Source organism: Prinia subflava, chromosome Z (genome assembly GCF_021018805.1).
Source record: "Prinia subflava isolate CZ2003 ecotype Zambia chromosome Z, Cam_Psub_1.2, whole genome shotgun sequence".
Lineage (NCBI taxonomy): Eukaryota > Metazoa > Chordata > Aves > Passeriformes > Cisticolidae > Prinia > Prinia subflava.
In genome coordinates this window covers 95928414-95948001 of record NC_086283.1, presented here as the reverse complement: position 1 = coordinate 95948001, position 19588 = coordinate 95928414, and the positions used below count along the sequence as shown (strand labels likewise).

The window sequence follows — 19588 nt, the reverse complement described above, 5'->3', positions numbered from 1 at the left end:
AGAAGCTCTGTCCACGAGGCTAAATGCTGCAAATCTTCCCTAACTTATGGTCAATGCATCCTGTCTAGCATCCTGTTACAGCTATTGCTCCAAACTTTACTTTCTCCTTATCCCATCTAAGGAATGGTTCAAGGACGTTTCATCTTCTACTCATCCCTTAAGCTAAGAGCAGGATTGTGCACATGTCCCTGCTTTTCCAGCCATGCATCCACACCTAACCAATTCTGTAATACAATGAATTTAAAGCCACTAAACACATTTCAGTTTCCAAGGCTCCTCAAAGGGCATACTCCAGACAGAGTCCTCACAGGTGTTGATATCGGTGGGATCTCCGGTGGTTCTGTCCGAGCCACCTCTCCCGGTGCCAGTCCCCGGCTCGGTCCCGGCTCGCTCCCTCCCGGTCCACGCCAGCTCTCGGCTGTCCCCCGCCGCGGCCCCCGCCCGCCTCCGGGGGGCAGCCCCGGCCAATGGCCCGCCGCCTGCCGCCGGCCGTGCCCGGCCCCGGGGCCGCCCCCGTTAAACGGCGGGGCCCGGCGTGCAGCGGCGGCCGTCCCTCGCCGCGCTGCCCGGCCCGCGGCCGCCATGGGGTGCGAGAGCGGCGCCGCGCTGCTGCTGCTGCCGCTCGCCCTGCAGCTGTGCCCGGCCCGCGCCGCCGCGCCCGCGCCCCGAGGTAAGGACCCCGCGCTCCCCTTTGCCCTCTCCCGTTTAGAAGGCTGTGGGCTCGCAGTGTCCCGTCCCCTGCCCTCCAGCCCGGGCAGCGAAAGGCAACACCTCTGCAGGTGCTAGGGAGGCCGGCGCCGTGGCGGGCGGCGGGAGCCGGCGGTGCCCGTCGGGGCGCGGAGCCCGCCCGCGGAGCCGCCCCGCCGCACTGGCGGTGCGCGCCGGAGGAGATGGAGATGCGGCCCCCGCAGCCTGCAAAAAGTGTGTTTGTAGGTGTGCTGGTAGGTGCGTGGAGCGTCTGAATAGCCCTTTTCGGCTGTGAGTTCTCCTAAATGAGAAGTGGATTTCTAAGCCGTGAAAACTCTTTGGGAAAACTCTACTACATAGTAAAGTAAAGTTCATAGGAACACTCGTTCTTCTAAACGCAGGATTGCCGCGGCAATATTATGCACGTAGTAAGTCCGGAGCTGCTGTATTTTAGAGCTTAAGTGGGTGGTATCGCTCTGCGGTAGCAGCTTGTGACGGGAATCAGCTCGGCTGCCGACTGCAGAAGTTAGTGCAACTTCGTGCTACTCCAAGTGCCTTAAAGCTGCTTGTGGTTTTCTCTACGTTTTTAACCCCCTTCACTGCCTTACAGAATGATTTTTGATACTTCAATCGGTTATTACTTAAGCAGATCTAAAAGACAGCCAATCAAAACAATACAGCTCTGTTCCAAAAGCTTTTGTTGAAGACCGTTACAATGTGAAAACATTTCAGAGAATTGTTGTAATGACAAATTGTACACTACCAAATTAAACAAAAAGCCAGATTTCCAACTTGTCAGGGGCAGTGGACAGTGAAAAACTCCACTCTCTACAAGGGGTTGCTTTCAGCTTCTTGGAGTCAGTGGGAAATTGTTGTGGTAGGGGTTGGAATTTCACTCCAGGTGTCTGAGCCATTAATAGTTACCTTGAAAAGTGCTGAACAGTAATGAAGCAGTGTTGATACCTACAGTTATGATTAGGTGTGACCAGAAAACAGCCTTGGAAGGTCTTAAAAAGCTGGTGTGATATGGCAACAGAGTTAGAGGAAAGAAGGGGTGTTTTAAGTTCCACGCGCTCCTGTGTCACTAATTTCACTCCTCCATACCTCCCCATCCTAGCACTTACTGTCATGTCTTCTAGCTCTCATCTGGAGAGCTGGCCTTGATGGGTTTGGGCAGATTTCCAAAGTGTGGTTTGCCACTGTCTCACCATGTAGCTCATCCCTTGTTAGCATTTGGCTAGGAGGGTGAGCAACTCTATTCTAGGAACTGCGGAAGGAAAGTGGAGGAGAGAATTCCTGGTCTGTCCCACAGGCAGGCTCAGTTTAGCCCAGTGGGTATGCACACTCGTGCTTGAAGGCATGAAGACATGTTGGAGTTTTCAATCCATTGCATGGATTAAAACCAGCTGCTTGTGCCTTTCAGCTTTGGCAGTCCTATTCTATACATTTGCTTTCAAGTCTGCCTTTCCACAGAGAGGAACAAAGAGGCAAGGTTCCTCAGAAAATAAAATGTGAAATCTTTGTGGATCTTTTCTTCCCTCTTCCCCAACAAATAACAAATAATTGTCTCTGTAATAGCCAAGAGCTGTCTCAGCTCTGTTAAAGACGTAAAATGAATTTTCATAACCCCTCATTCTTCTGCTAGCTGCACTTTCTAGCATGTGTGTGAGTTGTACCTAAGGATGGTCCTCATCATGTAGTGCATCCATGTGCTCTTCAGTGAAGATATCCAAGGAAAGAGTTTGATGAAATGGTGCTGAAGGAGCTGGCTAAGGCACTGTGAGTTGTGGAACACAACTGCAAAACCAATTTGAGAATTAATTTAAATATGCAAATTACAAAAGTTTCAATAAATGTTTTCTCTAATGTTGGACAGATGTTTCACAGTGTTTTGTCATTACTTTTGTAATATTTTAAGTGACTCTAGCATAGATTAATGAGTATCACAGGAATTGATAGATATTCAACCAACAGACCTGTAACTGAACAAAATGTAGAGCTATATTTCATGCTCTCGGAGTCTTTGGTATTGTATTGCATTGCTCCAGCTGAGGAAACACAGCTGTATTTTATGAATGGCTATTCCTTGTAAAATGCTGTTGTACAGAGTAGTGAGTTGCATTTCAATCTCTTGCATAGGCAGTTGCTTTGCACTCTCTGCACTAAATGTGATGAAGTACCCAGCCTTTGCTTCTGCTTTCCACGTCACTGGTTTCAGTGGAAGCAGTGGTTGTCCTGGAGTGCTGTAAATCGGAACTGCATGAAAGAGAAATCTTTTGTCCAGGTCCACCTTACATATATGTTTCTTAGTTATTTGACAGTAGTATTACTAGTGCATGCAAATCAAGGGTCTGATATTTTTTGTGGTGTGTCCTGAAGATTCTCTGTAGAGTCATGAGATCCTTAGACTCAGTACAAGTGTAGACTTTGGAGATTATTTCAGTGACTTCATGAAATGAAGGGAAAAAGGTCTTCATTTTATCTCTTTTTTTGAAACGACATTAGTGTCTAAATGAATGGAGGCTTCAGAACGAGTGATGGGAGCAGCATGAACCCACAGTATAAGGGAACAGGGTTTCGCACATATCTGTGGGAAGGTCTGTGTGCCCGTGTGGTCGTTCTTTGAGTGCTCTTCAGTCTTTTCCTGTGTGTAGCATATGGAAACTGGAAAGGCGGGATAACCTCATCACCCTATAGACAACAACAGCTTTGGGGTTGTGCTGCGTAGACAAGGCTCATCTGCAAAGGTCCGCCTGTGTTTTAGCCTGGGAAACCAAACTTATCAGTACAACCATGGGATTGAATCAAGCTAAGGCACAGTGTGTTGCCATTGCTGTCTGCCTGGTGTTGCAGCTCTTCTCTGGTGACAGCTGTGCAGTGTTGTTCTGGTGTGGGAGAAAAATATGCCCCAGCTATGGTAGGGCTATGGAGTGTCAGTAGTATACAATGGCTCAATATGCTCTTATATTTAAATAACACTTGTGCATAATCATTTATCAGACTTTACTACCAGAGTATAGTATATATACTGCTTTAATTGCAGAGGATTGGAATAGGAGATAATCAGGAAACCTAACAGAAGAGTTCATTTAGTTTGGACATGTTGTGAGTTTAGGAACACTGAGGAAAGCCCCAGTTTGTTGTTTCAGTGCCATAAGGGACATAGGTGACAAATATATATGTGAAATCATAAACTCTTTACTGATGCATTTTGGAAAAACTAAAATAAAAATTTGAAACAGCTTTCACTATGCCTTGAAGGTTTGTGGGTTTTATTTTGTTTCATTGGGGGGGGGGGGGGGGGTTGTTTGTTTTTTGTCAGGTCTGTATTTCTTTGTTTTCTGTGCCAGAAGGGAAAGATGAGTCTTAATTGTATAATATATATTCTGAAAAGCCAGTGATGCGAGAAGAAGGCTGTGAACATCATATTGCTTACCTGGCTTTTTTGGCATTTTAATTGGTGCCCTGCAAATGCTATCAAAGGATACGCACTCTGGAAATGTGTATGAAAATTTTAATGCTGTGTCCTTATCTAACTGATATGTGAACACAGACATCTGCATTTATTAAAGCAGAAATCGGTTAAAAAGCTTTCTGTTGAGGTGAATCCTCAGAAGATAACTTTCGAGATCTACCAAAAGTCTCAATTTGAAGACTAGGTATTTCTGTATTAGTAACTTATCAATAATTCCTTTGAAAAATAAAAGTTGCTAAAATAGTATCAGTTCCAACAAATTACAGATATTTTGATAAAATCATGGAATAGTTGTAGCTGGCAGGCACCATTTAGTCCGAAGTTGCTGCATGTGTGGGGACATGTTTCATTAGACCACTTAGCTTAAGAGATACTTTCTAGTGCCTGGGATTTGGGCTTCATGTGATCTTTACAGATGATCATCATATTGATAATTTTCTTTAATTTTGTGTAGGAAGAGTGTATAGTCTCCAATATGTGCCTTCAAATCACATTCTTCTTTGGTCATTACTATATTTAATTTCCTGTTGAAATTTGCTTTATTTTTTTCCCCAGTTTTTGATCTTCTTCCTTATTCCAACAAGCGAGTGGTACTGAACTTCTTGCAACAAGCATTTGGGGATCCTATGCTGAATGAAGTGTACTTGCTCTCAACATTCAAATTACAGCCAAAGAGCACAGCCACTGTTTTTGGCCTATATTCATCAGCTGACAACAGCAAGTATTTTGAATTTACGGTAATGGGACGGATGAGTAAAGGTGAGTTTTTTGAAATGTGTATGGTAGAACTGGTGTTGGATCCATAGTTACTGGTGTGTGACAGATGAATGTTGGAAAATGTGTGATTAACCTTTGTGCTTGAGTCATTCCTGTTGCATGCTGTCACTTTTCACATCCCCTCTCACTCCCTCATCTCTTTGCTTCATCTCCTTGATGCTGCTCTCTCCTGGCCAGGGGAAGCTGACAATCAGCTGGTATCTCAGCTGCGATGCTTACTCTGAGCAATGCTGAGAAAAGAAGAAAAAACCATGGAGTGTGGAGCAAGGAGTCAATTTGGTTTGGTCTTTTTTTCAATTTTTTTTTTTATTTTCTTTTTCCCTAGGGACAATCACTGGTTCTTATTACTCAGGAATGCAAGGGGCACACGCACATGCTGCCTGATGCATATGAAAGGCAGGTTCTTATTCAGCTGACCCTGGAGGTTAGATGTGACTATACAAGACAAATATTCCTGGCACTTACAAGATTTGTTGGGTGAAATAAAGTGTTCTTTATTTACTGGAATTGGTTAATCAGGAGTCAGAGTAGGAACTGCAGCAGTTTTAGAAATAGTTTCATTGGTCTGTAAACCAGATCTAGGATATACTACAATTTTAAGGTTCAGTGAAAAATTGTTGATTTACATCCATTATGGTTGCTGCATTGACTTCATGACTGCTATAGTAATTTGCTACTGAGTAATTAGCTGAATTGAATATAATGTAAAATTCTGCTGAGAAATTTCAGTTTATACATAGGAAAATTAATCATATGCTGCAAAAGAGGAAAAGCACACCTTTTCATTAAACATTGTAGGGGAGTGGGTTAGATAAAACATTGGTAGGTTTATCAGGTCTGCCAAAATCCTTCTGAGGTAAGGGAATAAGAGCTATGAGTGTGTTGGGAATAAGTAATACATGGTCACACAATCTCATCAAAAGTGCCATACAATTCCTAACACTGACCTACCTAATTGCTAAATAAATGATAGATTACACATAGTCGCTCTCCCTCTCACACATGCACAGTTATATGTGTAAATGTTGTACATATGTATACAAACACATGTATCCACACAAATGTGTCTATATACATACAAGTTTGAACACATCAAGCTCTGATGTTCAAAAATATCTGCATGTCTGATGGTTACTGACAGTCTCTTAAGTCTGTTAAAAGTGTTTCTGGTGGAAGGTTATGTGGTTTCTTTTGGCTTTGTCCTCAGTGGGTTGGTGTTTAGGAAGTATCTGTGTGACAGGACAAATGCAATAGTGGCGTGTCTGTTGGCAGCATGAAGCCACTTGTCCTGTCGGTGACCAGTGCTGAGTAGATGGGGGACATCTGTAACCTGTCTGATGTAAGGGGTTGACCATCAGATTGATGTAAAGGATTGGCCAAAGAGAGGGAGGCTTTTTGCAGCAAGACTGTTCATTGGATCTCTTTGCCTCCTTAGTACTGTAGAGCACCTTGTTCAAGGCATATGGCAGTGAGCAAGTGGTAGGCAGTGTTTTCACATGATTTCTTTGGAAGTGTTAGGGATCCCATATGGCTGCCTCATACAGTAAGTTAAACTGCCTCCAGGAGATTCCCGTGTCAGCTGCAAGTATGGAGTGTGTGAGCTGTGTATGATCCTCTCAGGATCGAGCATCATCGCCTAAGTGGTGAACCAGTGTTGGCATCTCAGTAAAATACAAGGTCTTAATATCTGTGGTTTTGAAAGAAAGAATGAAGTTTCTCTGCGTGGTATTTCTAGTTATACATCCAAGTCTGATTTAAGGAGCTCAAAGCAGGCCTTAGTTATACTTTAAAATGTCACATTTAAGAGTTTTGTTCCCAATGGTTGCCTCATGTTCTGGTTTTATTGTGGCATAAGTGATAGTAACATATTTATAACACCTAAATGTTTTTAAAAGCACATGTCTAAATTACTGAGTTAACAGCTAAACTTATGGTAGACAATTGCACCTTTCAGGGACAGATAGCGACCGTGGATTTCTTATCCTTTTAAAATAATTCCTTTATAGACTGAACAGTAGTTAGTGCATAGAAATGTTCCAGTTAAACAATTCTATGAGGCAGCTCCTATTTTAGTTGAAAATTTCTTTCTTAAGCAGTTCACGTGACACTCTCTTGTTTATCTATAAAATATTCAAGCAGCAAACATACTGCAGGGGCTGGGATGAGTTAAATCTTAGAGGTGGAGACTGTGATCCAAGAAAATATCTCTTCAAAAGCCTACTCTAGTTTACCAGATGAATATTTGGCTTTGGCTGAGGGAAAAATAGTTGATCCTCCTCCCAAGCCTGATTGCTCCTTGTCGTGAAACTATTCTGGCAGAGTCTGTTCTGGGCCCTGCCTCCATCTCCTGTTTCCTTCTCTAGGCTACTGTTGTGTTTGGTCACTCTGAATGCAGGGCTCAGATCCAAAGACCTTACTTTTATATGAACAGGCGTGCATAATATTCACAAAAATGAAATGTCTGTAATGCTGCAATGTACTCTGTCTTGCTGTTTCTTTGAATTTGCCAAGAAATGCTACCTTTTAACAAGCTACTGGTGACCTCATGCACCTCAGCTTTGGCAGTGTTTTGACATAGACAGTAGTGAAAACATTCCTGATATTGATCACAGCTGCTGAGGCTCTAGCACTAGTGTAGACTTCAAAGACAGAGACATACCCTGCCCCATTCATGCTGGGTTTTTTTAATCATTTAATCTGGAGATTTTTTAATCATTAGACTGAGGAATTGGAAAAATTTTAGGGAGCATGTGCACAGTAAGTTGGGAGGTCACCAGCAAACAGGTGTCATAGCATCAAAGCAATTATATTAGCGTTATATTAGTATGTTATGGAAAGATGGGAAGGTAGTTTGTTAAATTAATAGAAATGGATGGTTTCAGTAAGTAGTTGTTATTAAGTCCAAAGCCAGTAGGAGCTTTTACCTCCACTATATCCACAATTTTTGGTTGACTTAGTGTCAGACCATTTGTGAGCTCTCACTTGATGCAACTGTAGCACCCATCTGTGAATTTCAGACTTTAGCAAGAGCCAGCATGTAAATATTTAGATGCCTGGTGTCTGTGCAGCTTGATTCCTCATTGCACATAACTGTTACCATCAGGAAATAAGTGACTGTTGGCTGGTGATCAGTGGGATCTTTGAAAGGTCTGTCCGAAATTGTAGGGTGGTTATACACTGTCCAGATGCATTCAGCTTGTTGCTGCTGCAGTTGGAGAGTCAGGGGCAGATTTTGTGGAGAGAACTAGCTAGATGATCTGAGAGATCTGGCTCACAGATTCTAGCTTACTGATCCAATTTCCTTAGGAAGGAGACTTTTTCAATATTACTCAACAGATATTTATTGTAGGTGTATTTGTCTGCTGTTGTGGTTTTTTTGATGGTGCATTTTCCTTAATGAAATAAGAATTTTTATCAGGTAGGTCAATCACTAATGCATTTAAAATGAGCTGAGAGAAAGTTTAGTTATCCCTAGGAGTGGATGATGCCTTTTCTGCATTATGCTTTGGTTTTACTGAATGTTTGTTACAGATAAGTGCAGGTTATTGGTTTGGAAACATGCTTCCTTTGGTTTTTCATTATGCATTTGGATACGCTCTTAGCTCCACTGTATGCTGTATGCATAACTGAAATTGATTTCCTAGTTGTACATTTCTGCTGCAGAGTATTTCTGGGTCTATCAGATATGTACGTACCAAAGTGCAGACTGCAGGTTGCCTGTTACACCCTGTGACTTTACCACTTGCCTTTTAGCACATTATGGCCTGTAAAGTGCCTTTGGTTAAGCCATTTAGAGAGGCCTGGACAATGCAGAGGTAAACTCAGCATAGGCAGCAGAGCTTTACAAATGGGGAGTCACGCAAGCATCCTGCTAGTGCTGCTTTGAGAGTCAATGTAACATTTATTACCATTGTGTCTGCATATGGGATGCATTTACAAAAGCAGACATGTGGAAAAATACCAGAGCAATTGCAGATTTCCACAGGATGTTCCTTGATCAGCCTGGGGCTATCTGCTACCCTCTGATAGTCCTGTGTGTTTTGCCCTAGCGGTGCTGCGCTATCTGAAGAACGATGGAAGGCTGAATTCCGTGATCTTTAGCAACATCCAGCTGGCTGATGGCAAACCCCACGCTGTCATCTTGTGGCTGAACGGCCTGCAGCAGGGACTGAGCACGGTAGAGTTGTATCTGGACTGCCTGCAAGTAGGTGCCATCGAGGACTTGCCAAAACCATTTTCAGCACTGTCTCAGAAGGTGGTGGCAGCTGAGTTGCGCACTCTCCAGGAGAAGCCACAGGTGAGCATGGAAACTGGGAATAGGCTGAGGACTTAGAGGGATCACCAGTGAACCTCTGGATCACTGAACTCAAACCTCAGTCTTCACAGCAGCCAAGCTCTGTACTGTAATAATTTAATAATAAGTTGTGAAATAAATGTAAATAAAAGCTCTCTATGGAGCAGGTGAAAGCGCACATGAACCCTATAATAATTATGCTATTTGTTTTAAATACAATTTTTAGCTTTTTTTAATAAAATCAAAAAAACCTAGTGCCTCTTTCACTTCAATCTAGTTGTTTTTTGGGGAGTGGTCTTTTTGTAATGGCTTAGCTAATGCAGTAAAGACAGCTTTTCACTGGCTTCTTACAGCTGTTCAGTATGAGCAATACTTGTCTGTGCTTCTTCTTCAGGATATGCCAAGAGGCTAAAAAAGACAAAACAAAGGGGGGACTCTCTTGGTGCCAGAGTGAAACCCTCATCTCTTTGACTGCAATAGCTTTTATTCCTCTGTCTGCCAACCAGGAGTTGATAAAGCTTGCTGTCATCTCCCTATCAGCAGTCTGAGATAAACAGTGTCTTCCACAGCATCTTCCATCATCATTAATCAAAAATACTTATTAGAAGGTGCAAGGGCATTCTGCCCCCAAGGTTGCCCACTTACTTTGTTTCATTGCAGTCTTGAAAGTGAGCCTGTTTTTATGGAGAAGACTGAGGTGTCCATATTCCTGACATGAATATATGTACCTGTTTGAGAACAGAAAAAAAAAAAAGACTGCTTTGGATGCACTTAAAAAAAAAGTATGCCACAAAAAAATATGTGAACTTCCTAGTATGTGAGATCATATGAATTGAAACAGTAAAAAAGAAAGTATGAGATAAAACAACAGCTATGTGAAAATCTACAAGGCAAAGATTAGAGATTTTGTACATTTCAAATTATGATGGATGGTCCTGAAGGGAATGGTGTAGGACCCTGCCTGCGTAGGACATTGATTCCCCCTCTTAAAAAAATTAATTTACTTTGTCTGATATTTCATATTTTTCCCATTGTTGTACTAGAATTGTGAGTTCTGTTTTTCTTGTGAGCCCAGGATACACTAGATGAGCTAAAGCTGGTGACTGGAGGAACCCTTGCTGAAGTGGGAAATCTGCAGGATTGTTTTCTTCAACAAATTGAGCCTGTACCTCAGTATACTGGTAAGGCCTGCAACTGGGAGTTAAAATCATTCCTAATGATACCAGTGCAAGGAAGCTAGTGTGATGAGTATTGAAAATGTGAGGAGGACTATAGTCAAGTAATAACAATTACTTGACTAAATTATAGCTATGACTTTTCCTGTCAATGTTTTAGAAATAGCTTTGTTTGGAGAGAAAACTGTTGCTGATGATAAAGCAATGAATTGTTATTTTAGTGAAAGACAAGTCTGTAATGAGGATTTTTTGGCCTAATGTGGAAGAATTTTTTTCAAAAACCTTTTGAAAGAGATTTTTTTTAGCCTAATTTGGAAGGAAATTTTTGTGATGATGACCTGTTTGTGTCAGGTTAATAATATTTTAAATATTCAAATTGCAAACAATTGCACATAGAAAGTAGTGCTAAATGGGGCACATTGCTATAGGCTGTATGAAAGGAAGGTGAAGTATCAAGACCTACCCATGTGCTTGTCACACAGACAATACTCAACTCTTGTTGAGCACTGGACTGTCACTGAGAGGGAAGGAGCAAGGTGTGACGAAGCTCACAGGAGACTGAAGGAAATGTTTTTGCTGTGGCTACAGAGCCTACATATCTGTGTTGGAAAAGTCATTGCAGAGTACGCAGTAGTCCTGCCAAAAATTAACCAAGGCTTTTGTCACTTGCTGAAGGGTACATTGATTTAAAACCAATTCCTTTTCTGCCTGTGCTGAGCATTGTGGAGACTGAGCTGGGAAGAGGGAGGAAGGGAAGGAGCTGAGGCTACTGGGATCCCTGCAGGGCCTCAGGGGCTTAATGCAAAGATGAGAGTGCTTCCTGACCTCTGGACACAGAAAACCTGTGCTAGACTGTCCCATCTGTAGTCATTCTAGTCCCTGTCCATCTGCCTTTCTGTTGAGGATGTGAGGGAGAAGAGTAGGCATGCAATATGTTAATATATGACAATCATAGGAAGGAAACTGGGTTCAAGGTTTAAAATAGGATCTGTGACATGTTCTCTCTTGTACCCTTTCCTGTCCTCCCTGCCAAACCTGATCCTCCAGCATTGCTAGCTTTTATAAGAACAGAGACAAGATGCAGAAATTTTATGAGAGCATCCTGGGTATGTCACATGAATGTAGGCATCAGTGGTGTGCAGTGGTAACAAAATCTGGTCTACCTTTTAGCTATGTAAATCCTTACTTCCAGATACTTCTGTTTCCTTGCTTCTTAACATATACACACTTAGATAGAAAAGTGAATTTCATCCTTAAAGCTCTCTCTTTGAGACTAAATCAACAGGCATTTGAACATGGAACTGAAGGGTAATTCCGTGTTTGCTTCTGCAAAAACTGGCTGCTCTCTTATGGCAAGTTTCCAAATTACAAACTTGCAGCTTTCTCATATGTAACTTTTTGCTCACTAATCAATAATGCAAATGGTAATATACAGACAGATACTATCTCTTTGTGGCTACCTCCACATGGCTTAGGCTCTCAAATTATATATGAGGTGCTTTTAACTTTCAAGTGGAATTAGTATCAACAACAACAACAATAATAATAACAATAACAATAATAAATAAACAACTACTCACATAAATACATTCAAAGTCTACATAGTCAAATACACAAAAAAAAGAAAGGTGGATGTTCCAACAGCAATTTTAACTTTCCGTATGCTTCATGATGCCATTCCATGGCAATAGTATATCAGATATTTTGCCTACTGCCAGGAAAAGCTGGAATGCAAGTGCTTAGCTACATGGGGCAGTGAGACCTAATATCTTGGTAAAAATGTATGCTTTCATATTAATTGGAAAATCCTTGGGAGTGCTTTGGACCTGGATAACTGCATGGCTTTGACTGTGTGCCTGGTTGTTGCTCACTGCTTTGGCAGCAGCATTCCCCCCATGTTCAGTCTGTGAGGCTGAGACACCTAAGCAGTGGGATGAGATTATGATAATCAGACACACACTGAAGATGCATATTTTGATTTTTGGGTAGAAAAATAGAATGCAAGGTGCACTGAGTTTGGTAGATGAGATTAGTATGCTGCATGTGATCATTATCACAAGATCATTCCCGTCACAAGGGGTCTTTGGAGGTTGTATAGTTCGTGTAGGGTACCTGAACATGACAAAGTATAAAAAAAAATAGCTATGTTGCACCAGACCAAAGGTTCTTTTAACCACGGTGCTGTTGGAGAGAATATGTCATTGTAGACCCACAGGCAAGAGCATAATGGAATGGAGTCTGAGTGTGGCTTTCTCTGAATGGTTCACTGTTCTCTAGTTCATGGTATTCAGAGCTCTTGACTCAGAGGTGATGTCTTTGTGGTTTGTACTCAGTATATGTTTTTGTCCATGAATCTGTCCAGTCAGTTTTGAATGCATGGTCAAGGATGTCTCCTGACAAGAAATTTATCACATGTTTGAGGAATATTTCCTTCTGTTTACTTGGGACCTGCCTCTTCCTAATTCCACGTGCAACTTGTATGCACAGCTTATTTGGTGAAAGATTATAGGCTGTTCAGAAACGTTTTTTCTTGTGTGCCATCATCTATTCTATAATCATGGTTCGCTTTTTGGACATGAAACCACAGGCTTCCAGAGTTCAAGAAGCTGGACAATGTTCTCATGCACCTGGTGTGATTCTTTGGATTGTACCATGTGAGGCCAGGATTTGACCTGATAATCCTCATGGGTCCCTTCCAACTCAGGCTATTCTATGATTCTGTGGGTATCATTCTCTTTGACTGACAATTCAGGATTTGAATGACACAGACAGGAGCAAGTGTGTTGCTTGAGCCAGAGAGCTGTTGTTCCCAGGAGAGGTAGAAGCAACAGCTCTGAGGTGTTTCACTGTGGCTAGTGTTCGTGCATGCCTGGGCCATTGACTGTGCAGTAAAGCTGGTTGCCTGGTCAAAATCCAGGGCCCTGTATCTGAACTGGTTGCATAGAGAAGCTATGGATGGCCCATCAGGAAATGTTGAAGGCCAGGCTAGATGAAACTTTGAGCATTCTGGTCTAGTGAAACGTGTTCCTGCCATGCAAGGAGGTTGGACTATGTGATCCTCAAAGCTCTTTTTCAATCCAAAATTCTGTGATTCTATACTGCAACGTCCTGGCAAGAGAAAGATGGGGCCTTCAGTTCCCTGTTGGTCAGTAATACTTCAGAGCAGTCTCTGAACTTAGTTATTACTGTGAAGGCCATTCTGTTAATCACATTGTTAATGACTCAGGAATATAGAGCTATGAAGTAGCTGAACTGGGGAGTTGCATTATTACATATTAGGGGTATGGATGAGAGGCTTCCTGGAAGGGCCAGATAACTGTATAGCTTCAGGCTGGTACCTTTTGCTTCCCTGCTTTCTCCTGGATCCATATACTGTGGACTGACAGTTTTCCTAAAGGCCTCTGTGAGTACTTATCCCTAAACATGGGTTATTCTGCTGCAAGTGGGGCCTGCTGTTGGAATCGCTTTTAATGGAAGAGAAAAACAAACAAACAAACAAGTGTATTCAATCTGTTTCTGCTCTGCTGTCTAAATATGCACACAGGACATGTAGTTCATGACAGTTTAACCTGTTTAGCCCACCTTAATGTTCAGCAGTCTGCAAAACTTAACAACTGAATAGATCTGGTTTTGATTTAGATGCTAGCCAACAAACACCATCTGAAATCTTGAAAATATTTTGCAGATTTCAATCAATAATGCCTAATGTCTTGAGTTATGTAAAAAAAAAAAAAATCCAGACCAAGACACCTAAATAAGTCTATGTTTTAAAAATAAAGCAAGAACAGGCCCCAGCATCTGTCCTGACAGCATGTGTGCCAGGTTCCACTATGGGATTCTAAAATATTCATGATATTATGTCCTGCTGTTGTCATCCAAATAAATATATGGCAAGGTTAGGACAAGAACAGAGGCAGGCTCTGGAACAGGTGATTCCTGACTCCTTAAACTTTTTCAGTGTTTTGGTGAGAAAATATGAAGTGAAGAAACCATAGTATGTGAGGAGTTGGACAATTCCCACTAGAATGTTTGGAAACAGTTAGACATGCTTTGAAGTACAAAACAATGAGGTAAACATCAAGAGAAGCATTTTTCATATAAGCTTTCAGTACTCACAAAAATAACATGTGAATAAACCTCCCTGAAGCTATCAGGAATAATATCAAAATATCCTACCTGCCTAGACTGTGGAAGAGCATATATTTGTGGAGTTTGTTTTTAGATACAGACTTAGAGAAGTAAACAAATATCTTCTTGAGAGGTAAAAATGCAGAAGTGAGCTGCAAACAGAAGCACCCATAAGTCACTGTGCTAAACAGGCTTTCTGCTTCTTCTCTGTCACTGGCTCAAAACCAGTGTTTCATTCAAGAGATTAAAATCTCCTGTAAAGATCTTGGGTTTGGTCTGGTCCTTCCCTATGACTCATTACAGATGTAACTTTTGGTCTTGTCTTAAAGGTCTTTGTTTTGTTACTTAGTATTGAGGACTGATTTTTGGTGTGAGTTCATAGTCTGTTAAGTAGAAGTTTTGTGAGTCCATACAAAGAAAGCAAATGCAGCCATGAAACTTGTGTGCAGTGTGATGAGCTGCCTTTGAGAAGAAAACCCAGGTGACAATTGCAGTTACTAAAAACACTGTTTTGTCAGAGCAGGCACTGTTGATGTGTGCTCAGAGCTTCACAGTGAGCTTGGTCAGAAAGCTGGGTAACTTCACTTTGAAAAATATGTGTACATTAGTTGTGGTTACAACTGTGCTGTGCCAGCAGGACCTAAGAAGTAATCAAGCCCCTGTACTAGGGATGGGTGAGCCACACCTCAAATCCTTGTTCAGTTTTGGGCCCCTCATTTTAAAACTGAGATCAAGGTGCTGGAGGGAGTTTAGTGAGGGCAGCAAGGGTGGTGAAAGGACTAGAAAATGTCATATGAGGAACAGCCGAGGGAGCTGGGTTTGTTCAGTCTCCAGAAGAGGAGGCACAGGGGGACTTCATTGGTTTCTACGACCACCTGAAAGGAGGGTACAGCCAGGTGGGCACCAGTCTCTTCTGCCATGCCTGCAGTAGGAGGACAACAGGAACTGGCCTTAAGCTGAGACAGGGGAGATTCGGCCTAAATAATACAAATATGTTTTTCATTATTAGAGTGGTCAGGCATTGGAATAGGTTGCCCGGGGAGATGGTGGAATTCCCTGGAGGTACTCTGGTGGTGTCTGCATCTGGTGGTAAGGTGATGGTTTAGTGGTTGAGGGGTCACAGTGGTAGTGCTGGGTGGATGGTTAGACTGCATGATCTTAAAGGTCTCCTCCAACACTGATGATTCTGTGGTTCTGATTCTATGACATGGAATGCACTTATGCAGGGTGTCTTCCCATTGCATGCACATTTGCTTCATGGCCTCACCATGGCCTCACCATGGCCTCACCTTGCCCTCCTGCCCCAGATAGGTTATCACAAATACCCAGTTCTGAAATCCTGAGGTTTCACTGAGGGTTGCTGGTTTCAGGCCTGGGGGGAAGCAATAGCACTGCTGGCATTAGTTGCCTAGGAGAGCCTTAACACTGAAGTAATGGTAGAATAATCATGATCTTGTTTTTGTCTCTGTGGAGAGCTTTCTGCTTTGCCCATTTCTGTGCTATATGAGGAGTTCAGTCCAGAAAAGCCTTGAGTTCATGAAAATCACACTATAAAATTTGAGATAAATACTGTGTTTGCTCTGATGACTTCTACATGGCTTGCATAACAGTAGTGTCTGCCCTCCATGGCTCTTCCTCAGAAATTACTATGACAAATGAAGAAGAGTTATGTTGTGCACTCTTTTTTATTGCTATTTCCCTGCAGGTGATTTTAATAGGCAGCTGATGGGTCAAATGATGCAGATGAATCAAATACTGGGAGATGTGAAAGACCTTCTTAGACAACAGGTACTGTATAGAGGCTTTGGAGTGAAATATCCCAATTTTGCCCCTGTGATAGAGTCAGCACAGATTTCAGGTAAGCAGTAAACTCCTGTGTAGAATTATTGCCTTGAAGGCATGATACAATCGAGAAGAAATAATCATATAGGTCCTGGTACCCTGTGATTGCAAAGGAGGGTCATTGAATGTGGGCGTGTATGGGGCTTGCCTATTCAGATCCAGAAAATTTAGTGACGGATGAGGGAGTAGCCATCCTAGCCCAGTATTAGATAGTTGTGGGTCTGTTGCATGGAACTGAAATTGCATTTGTTTCATGTGCTGGTGGGTGTCAGAACTGGAATAGCTGGTGGCACATTCCATTGGTCAAATGAGGACCTTCAGACCTTTAAAGGTCCTGTTGATGGAGGCTGAACCTAAGTACATCCATTAACCATACCCTTAATTTTGTGGAGCACAAAGAGCATCTCATTTAAATCGAGTTACCTGTGTTGCATGGTTTGAGTGGGGACTCAGATCTTGGGGACTAATGGTTCTTCTCTCAGCCAGGTGCAAATTGGAACTGTCTGTACCCAAATAATTTTTATTTCCTATATTCTCAAGGTCAAAGAAACAACTTTTCTGAGAAATACCATAGCTGAGTGCCAAGCATGTGGTGAGTGTTCCTGTTATTGCTGGTAATCTAGAAAAGAGTTGCTTTAAAACTAGTATTGTTTGCGTTAGCTTTATGTGGTTTCTAAAAAGTACTTTGTTAAAAATACTGTGTCCAAAGTTCTAGAATTATTTGTATTTGGACACAAGTTTAAAATAGATATTCATTAGAGAAAAAGCTTCCACTGACCCAACAATCACCTATTGGGGGATAAAAGGCCACTAAACCAAGCAGTCCCACTCAGGCTGTACTGTCAGTTCTCACTCTGCCACAAAGCTGTGCCATGTGTTTCTGTGGGGGGAGACACTTCTCCCAGCTACCTCATGCACAATTTTCATAGAAGGATGAGGAAGGAATCGTGTTTTTCCCTGGCTGGTATTATCAGTCTAGAAAGACCCTATGTAGTCCACCTGAAGTCTGTCTGATTCTGAATAGGCAGTCACCAGTTAACAGCTGTAAGACCCCAAAGGTGATCTTCATCTTTTCTCTAAAGGAAGAAAATGCATACTTTTCCAAATGTCACTGCATGGCCCTCCTGCATCACACACAACTGGCAATCAGTACACAAGTGCAGTCAGTATAAAACCCATTATACTTGCTTACTGTGTGAGATGAAAGTCTTAAACACATCAGGCCTTTTAGTTGATTTCTTTTCCCAGTCTGTCAGCCTCATCAAAACTCAAGTTGAGCTCTAGGCAGGGTAACCTTTTTATGTGTAAGTGCCAAAGGAAAAGTCAAATTCTTACATGCATTTGTACCAAGGTTCTGTGCCTGCCAGAGTTTCAGAAAGACTTGTCTTTGGCTGGTCTTTGTGCACCTAAGCCTGTGTCCTGCTGTGTTTGTGAGCTGCCACTTGCTCCTTCTTTATTCTTCTTATTTGTAGACTGTCAGAGATGCTGTTATGAAACCAGAACATTGTTTTTCTAATGAAGTGGTAGTGTTGCCAGTTTAGCCAGAGAAATGCCCTGTATTTGTACTCGTATACTTGAGTCCCTTGTTCTGAGGTCACAGAGTTTTCTTCCCTGGCCAGCAGCAGATGTTTTAGGACTAACATAGGAGGAAGGCTCCCCTTTGTAGCCAGGAGAAGCACATGGACCTAAAAGAACAGCTTCAATTTCCTCCTGCTGGGGACACAAGTAAGTTCCTGTGGCATTTGCAGCATGGAGTCTGTCCAGCCACAGCACAGCTGGCAGCAGCACAGTGCCGGGATGTGAAGTGTCTTGGGAATTTCTTCAGAATGCTTGACAGCTGAGAGCCATTATGAACGTTTCTTTCAACCACTGAAACTGTTGTTCTTTCTGCATTAAAGGTTTAGGCACTGTGAGTTTTCCAACTCAGCTTCCGAGGCGCACTAAACCAAAATGTGAAGTTAATTCCTGCTTCAGGGGAGTGAGGTGCATGGAGACAGCAGAGGGATTTCAGTGTGGGCCTTGCCCTGAAGGACTCACGGGAAATGGAGTTACATGCTCAGATATTGATGAGGTAAAATAGTGACTTTCACTGAATTAAAAAGAAAAGCTAAAAAGCAACTGTTCCATACATATCAATGGGTTGCTAATACTTGCTGTCTTCAGCATTTACTAACTGCTTGCACAGTGAATATTAATTAATTTTGATTTGGTTTTATATCCTTTTTTGCTGTTTCTTCAACTTTATGGAGGTTATGTGTGTGAAAACTTGAAATACTCTGGTGAATTGAAAAGTCAATTAAAGGAGCTTAGTGTTTGGGAAAAAACTCCAGAACCTAAACCCAACCAGAACAAACTTTTGACATTGTCATTTCTATTCTACAAGAAGATGCTGCAGCTTTTATAGGCTGCAGAAGCACTTTAAAAAAAATAAATTATATTTTTTAATTTTTTATTTAATTTTTGTTTGTTTGTTTAATTTTTTTTTTAATTTTAGTATGGGCTTTGTTTCTTTACATTGTGCTCCTGAACCAGCCTAACCAGCCTTGGAGACCAAAATCTTTCTTCAACCCAAACTGGAGTCATGTTTACCTTACCTTAAAAGTCCATGAAAGAAAATAACCCATCATTGTAATTTTCCCTTTTGCTTCTTTGTGTTTGTATTGAAATCTGATAATGTTGACTTAAATCTTCTTAAATTTTCTTGTGCTATATGTTAGAAATTCAGAGCTTGCTTGTATTAAGGACTGAATTAATAAATTTACAGTATCTTAAATGATAAAAGAAAACTTGTGTTAATTGGAATGTGACACACACTCGGTACAGAAACAACAAAACCAGTTACAGGTTCACTGCATTTTTTCTGTGAGATGGTTTTCACCATTACTCTTTAGTCTTTTTAGTGGAAAAGCACCTGGATGTAGTAGACCAAGGAACCAGCATAATTAGGTCATAAATTGCACCTGTGGAGAACAGAGTACTACCAGAGTTCCTGCTTAATATTGTAAAACAGCAAAAGCAATGCCCTTTTTCTCCTTCCTAGCCAGCAGGAAATGTGCTTTGACTGCTCTTTTGATTTGCTCTCTCCTGTACACCATCAGGATGTGCCTTACACCTGCCTGTGAAAAACACTGGGGAGAGAACGTGACTTGAGTGTGGTGATTTCCTGAGGCACAGGCAATGTCTCCAGTTTTGCCTTACGTGGCACGAACT

At 41.9% G+C, this 19588-nt stretch overlaps 1 protein-coding gene across 1 annotated transcript in view; it reads left to right on the top strand.

Annotated features, from left to right (window-relative positions):
- Positions 1-530: 530 nt before the first annotated feature.
- Positions 531-19588, top strand: part of THBS4 (thrombospondin 4) — a 39542-nt gene continuing 20484 nt past the window's right edge. Inside the window, exons 1-7 of the mRNA XM_063421887.1 lie at positions 531-670; positions 4718-4921; positions 8989-9236; positions 10309-10414; positions 16242-16324; positions 16919-16970; positions 18277-18449. Coding sequence (XP_063277957.1) covers positions 583-670; positions 4718-4921; positions 8989-9236; positions 10309-10414; positions 16242-16324; positions 16919-16970; positions 18277-18449 — 954 coding nt within the window. The 5' untranslated portion in view covers positions 531-582. The remainder of the gene's footprint in view (positions 671-4717; positions 4922-8988; positions 9237-10308; positions 10415-16241; positions 16325-16918; positions 16971-18276; positions 18450-19588) is intronic.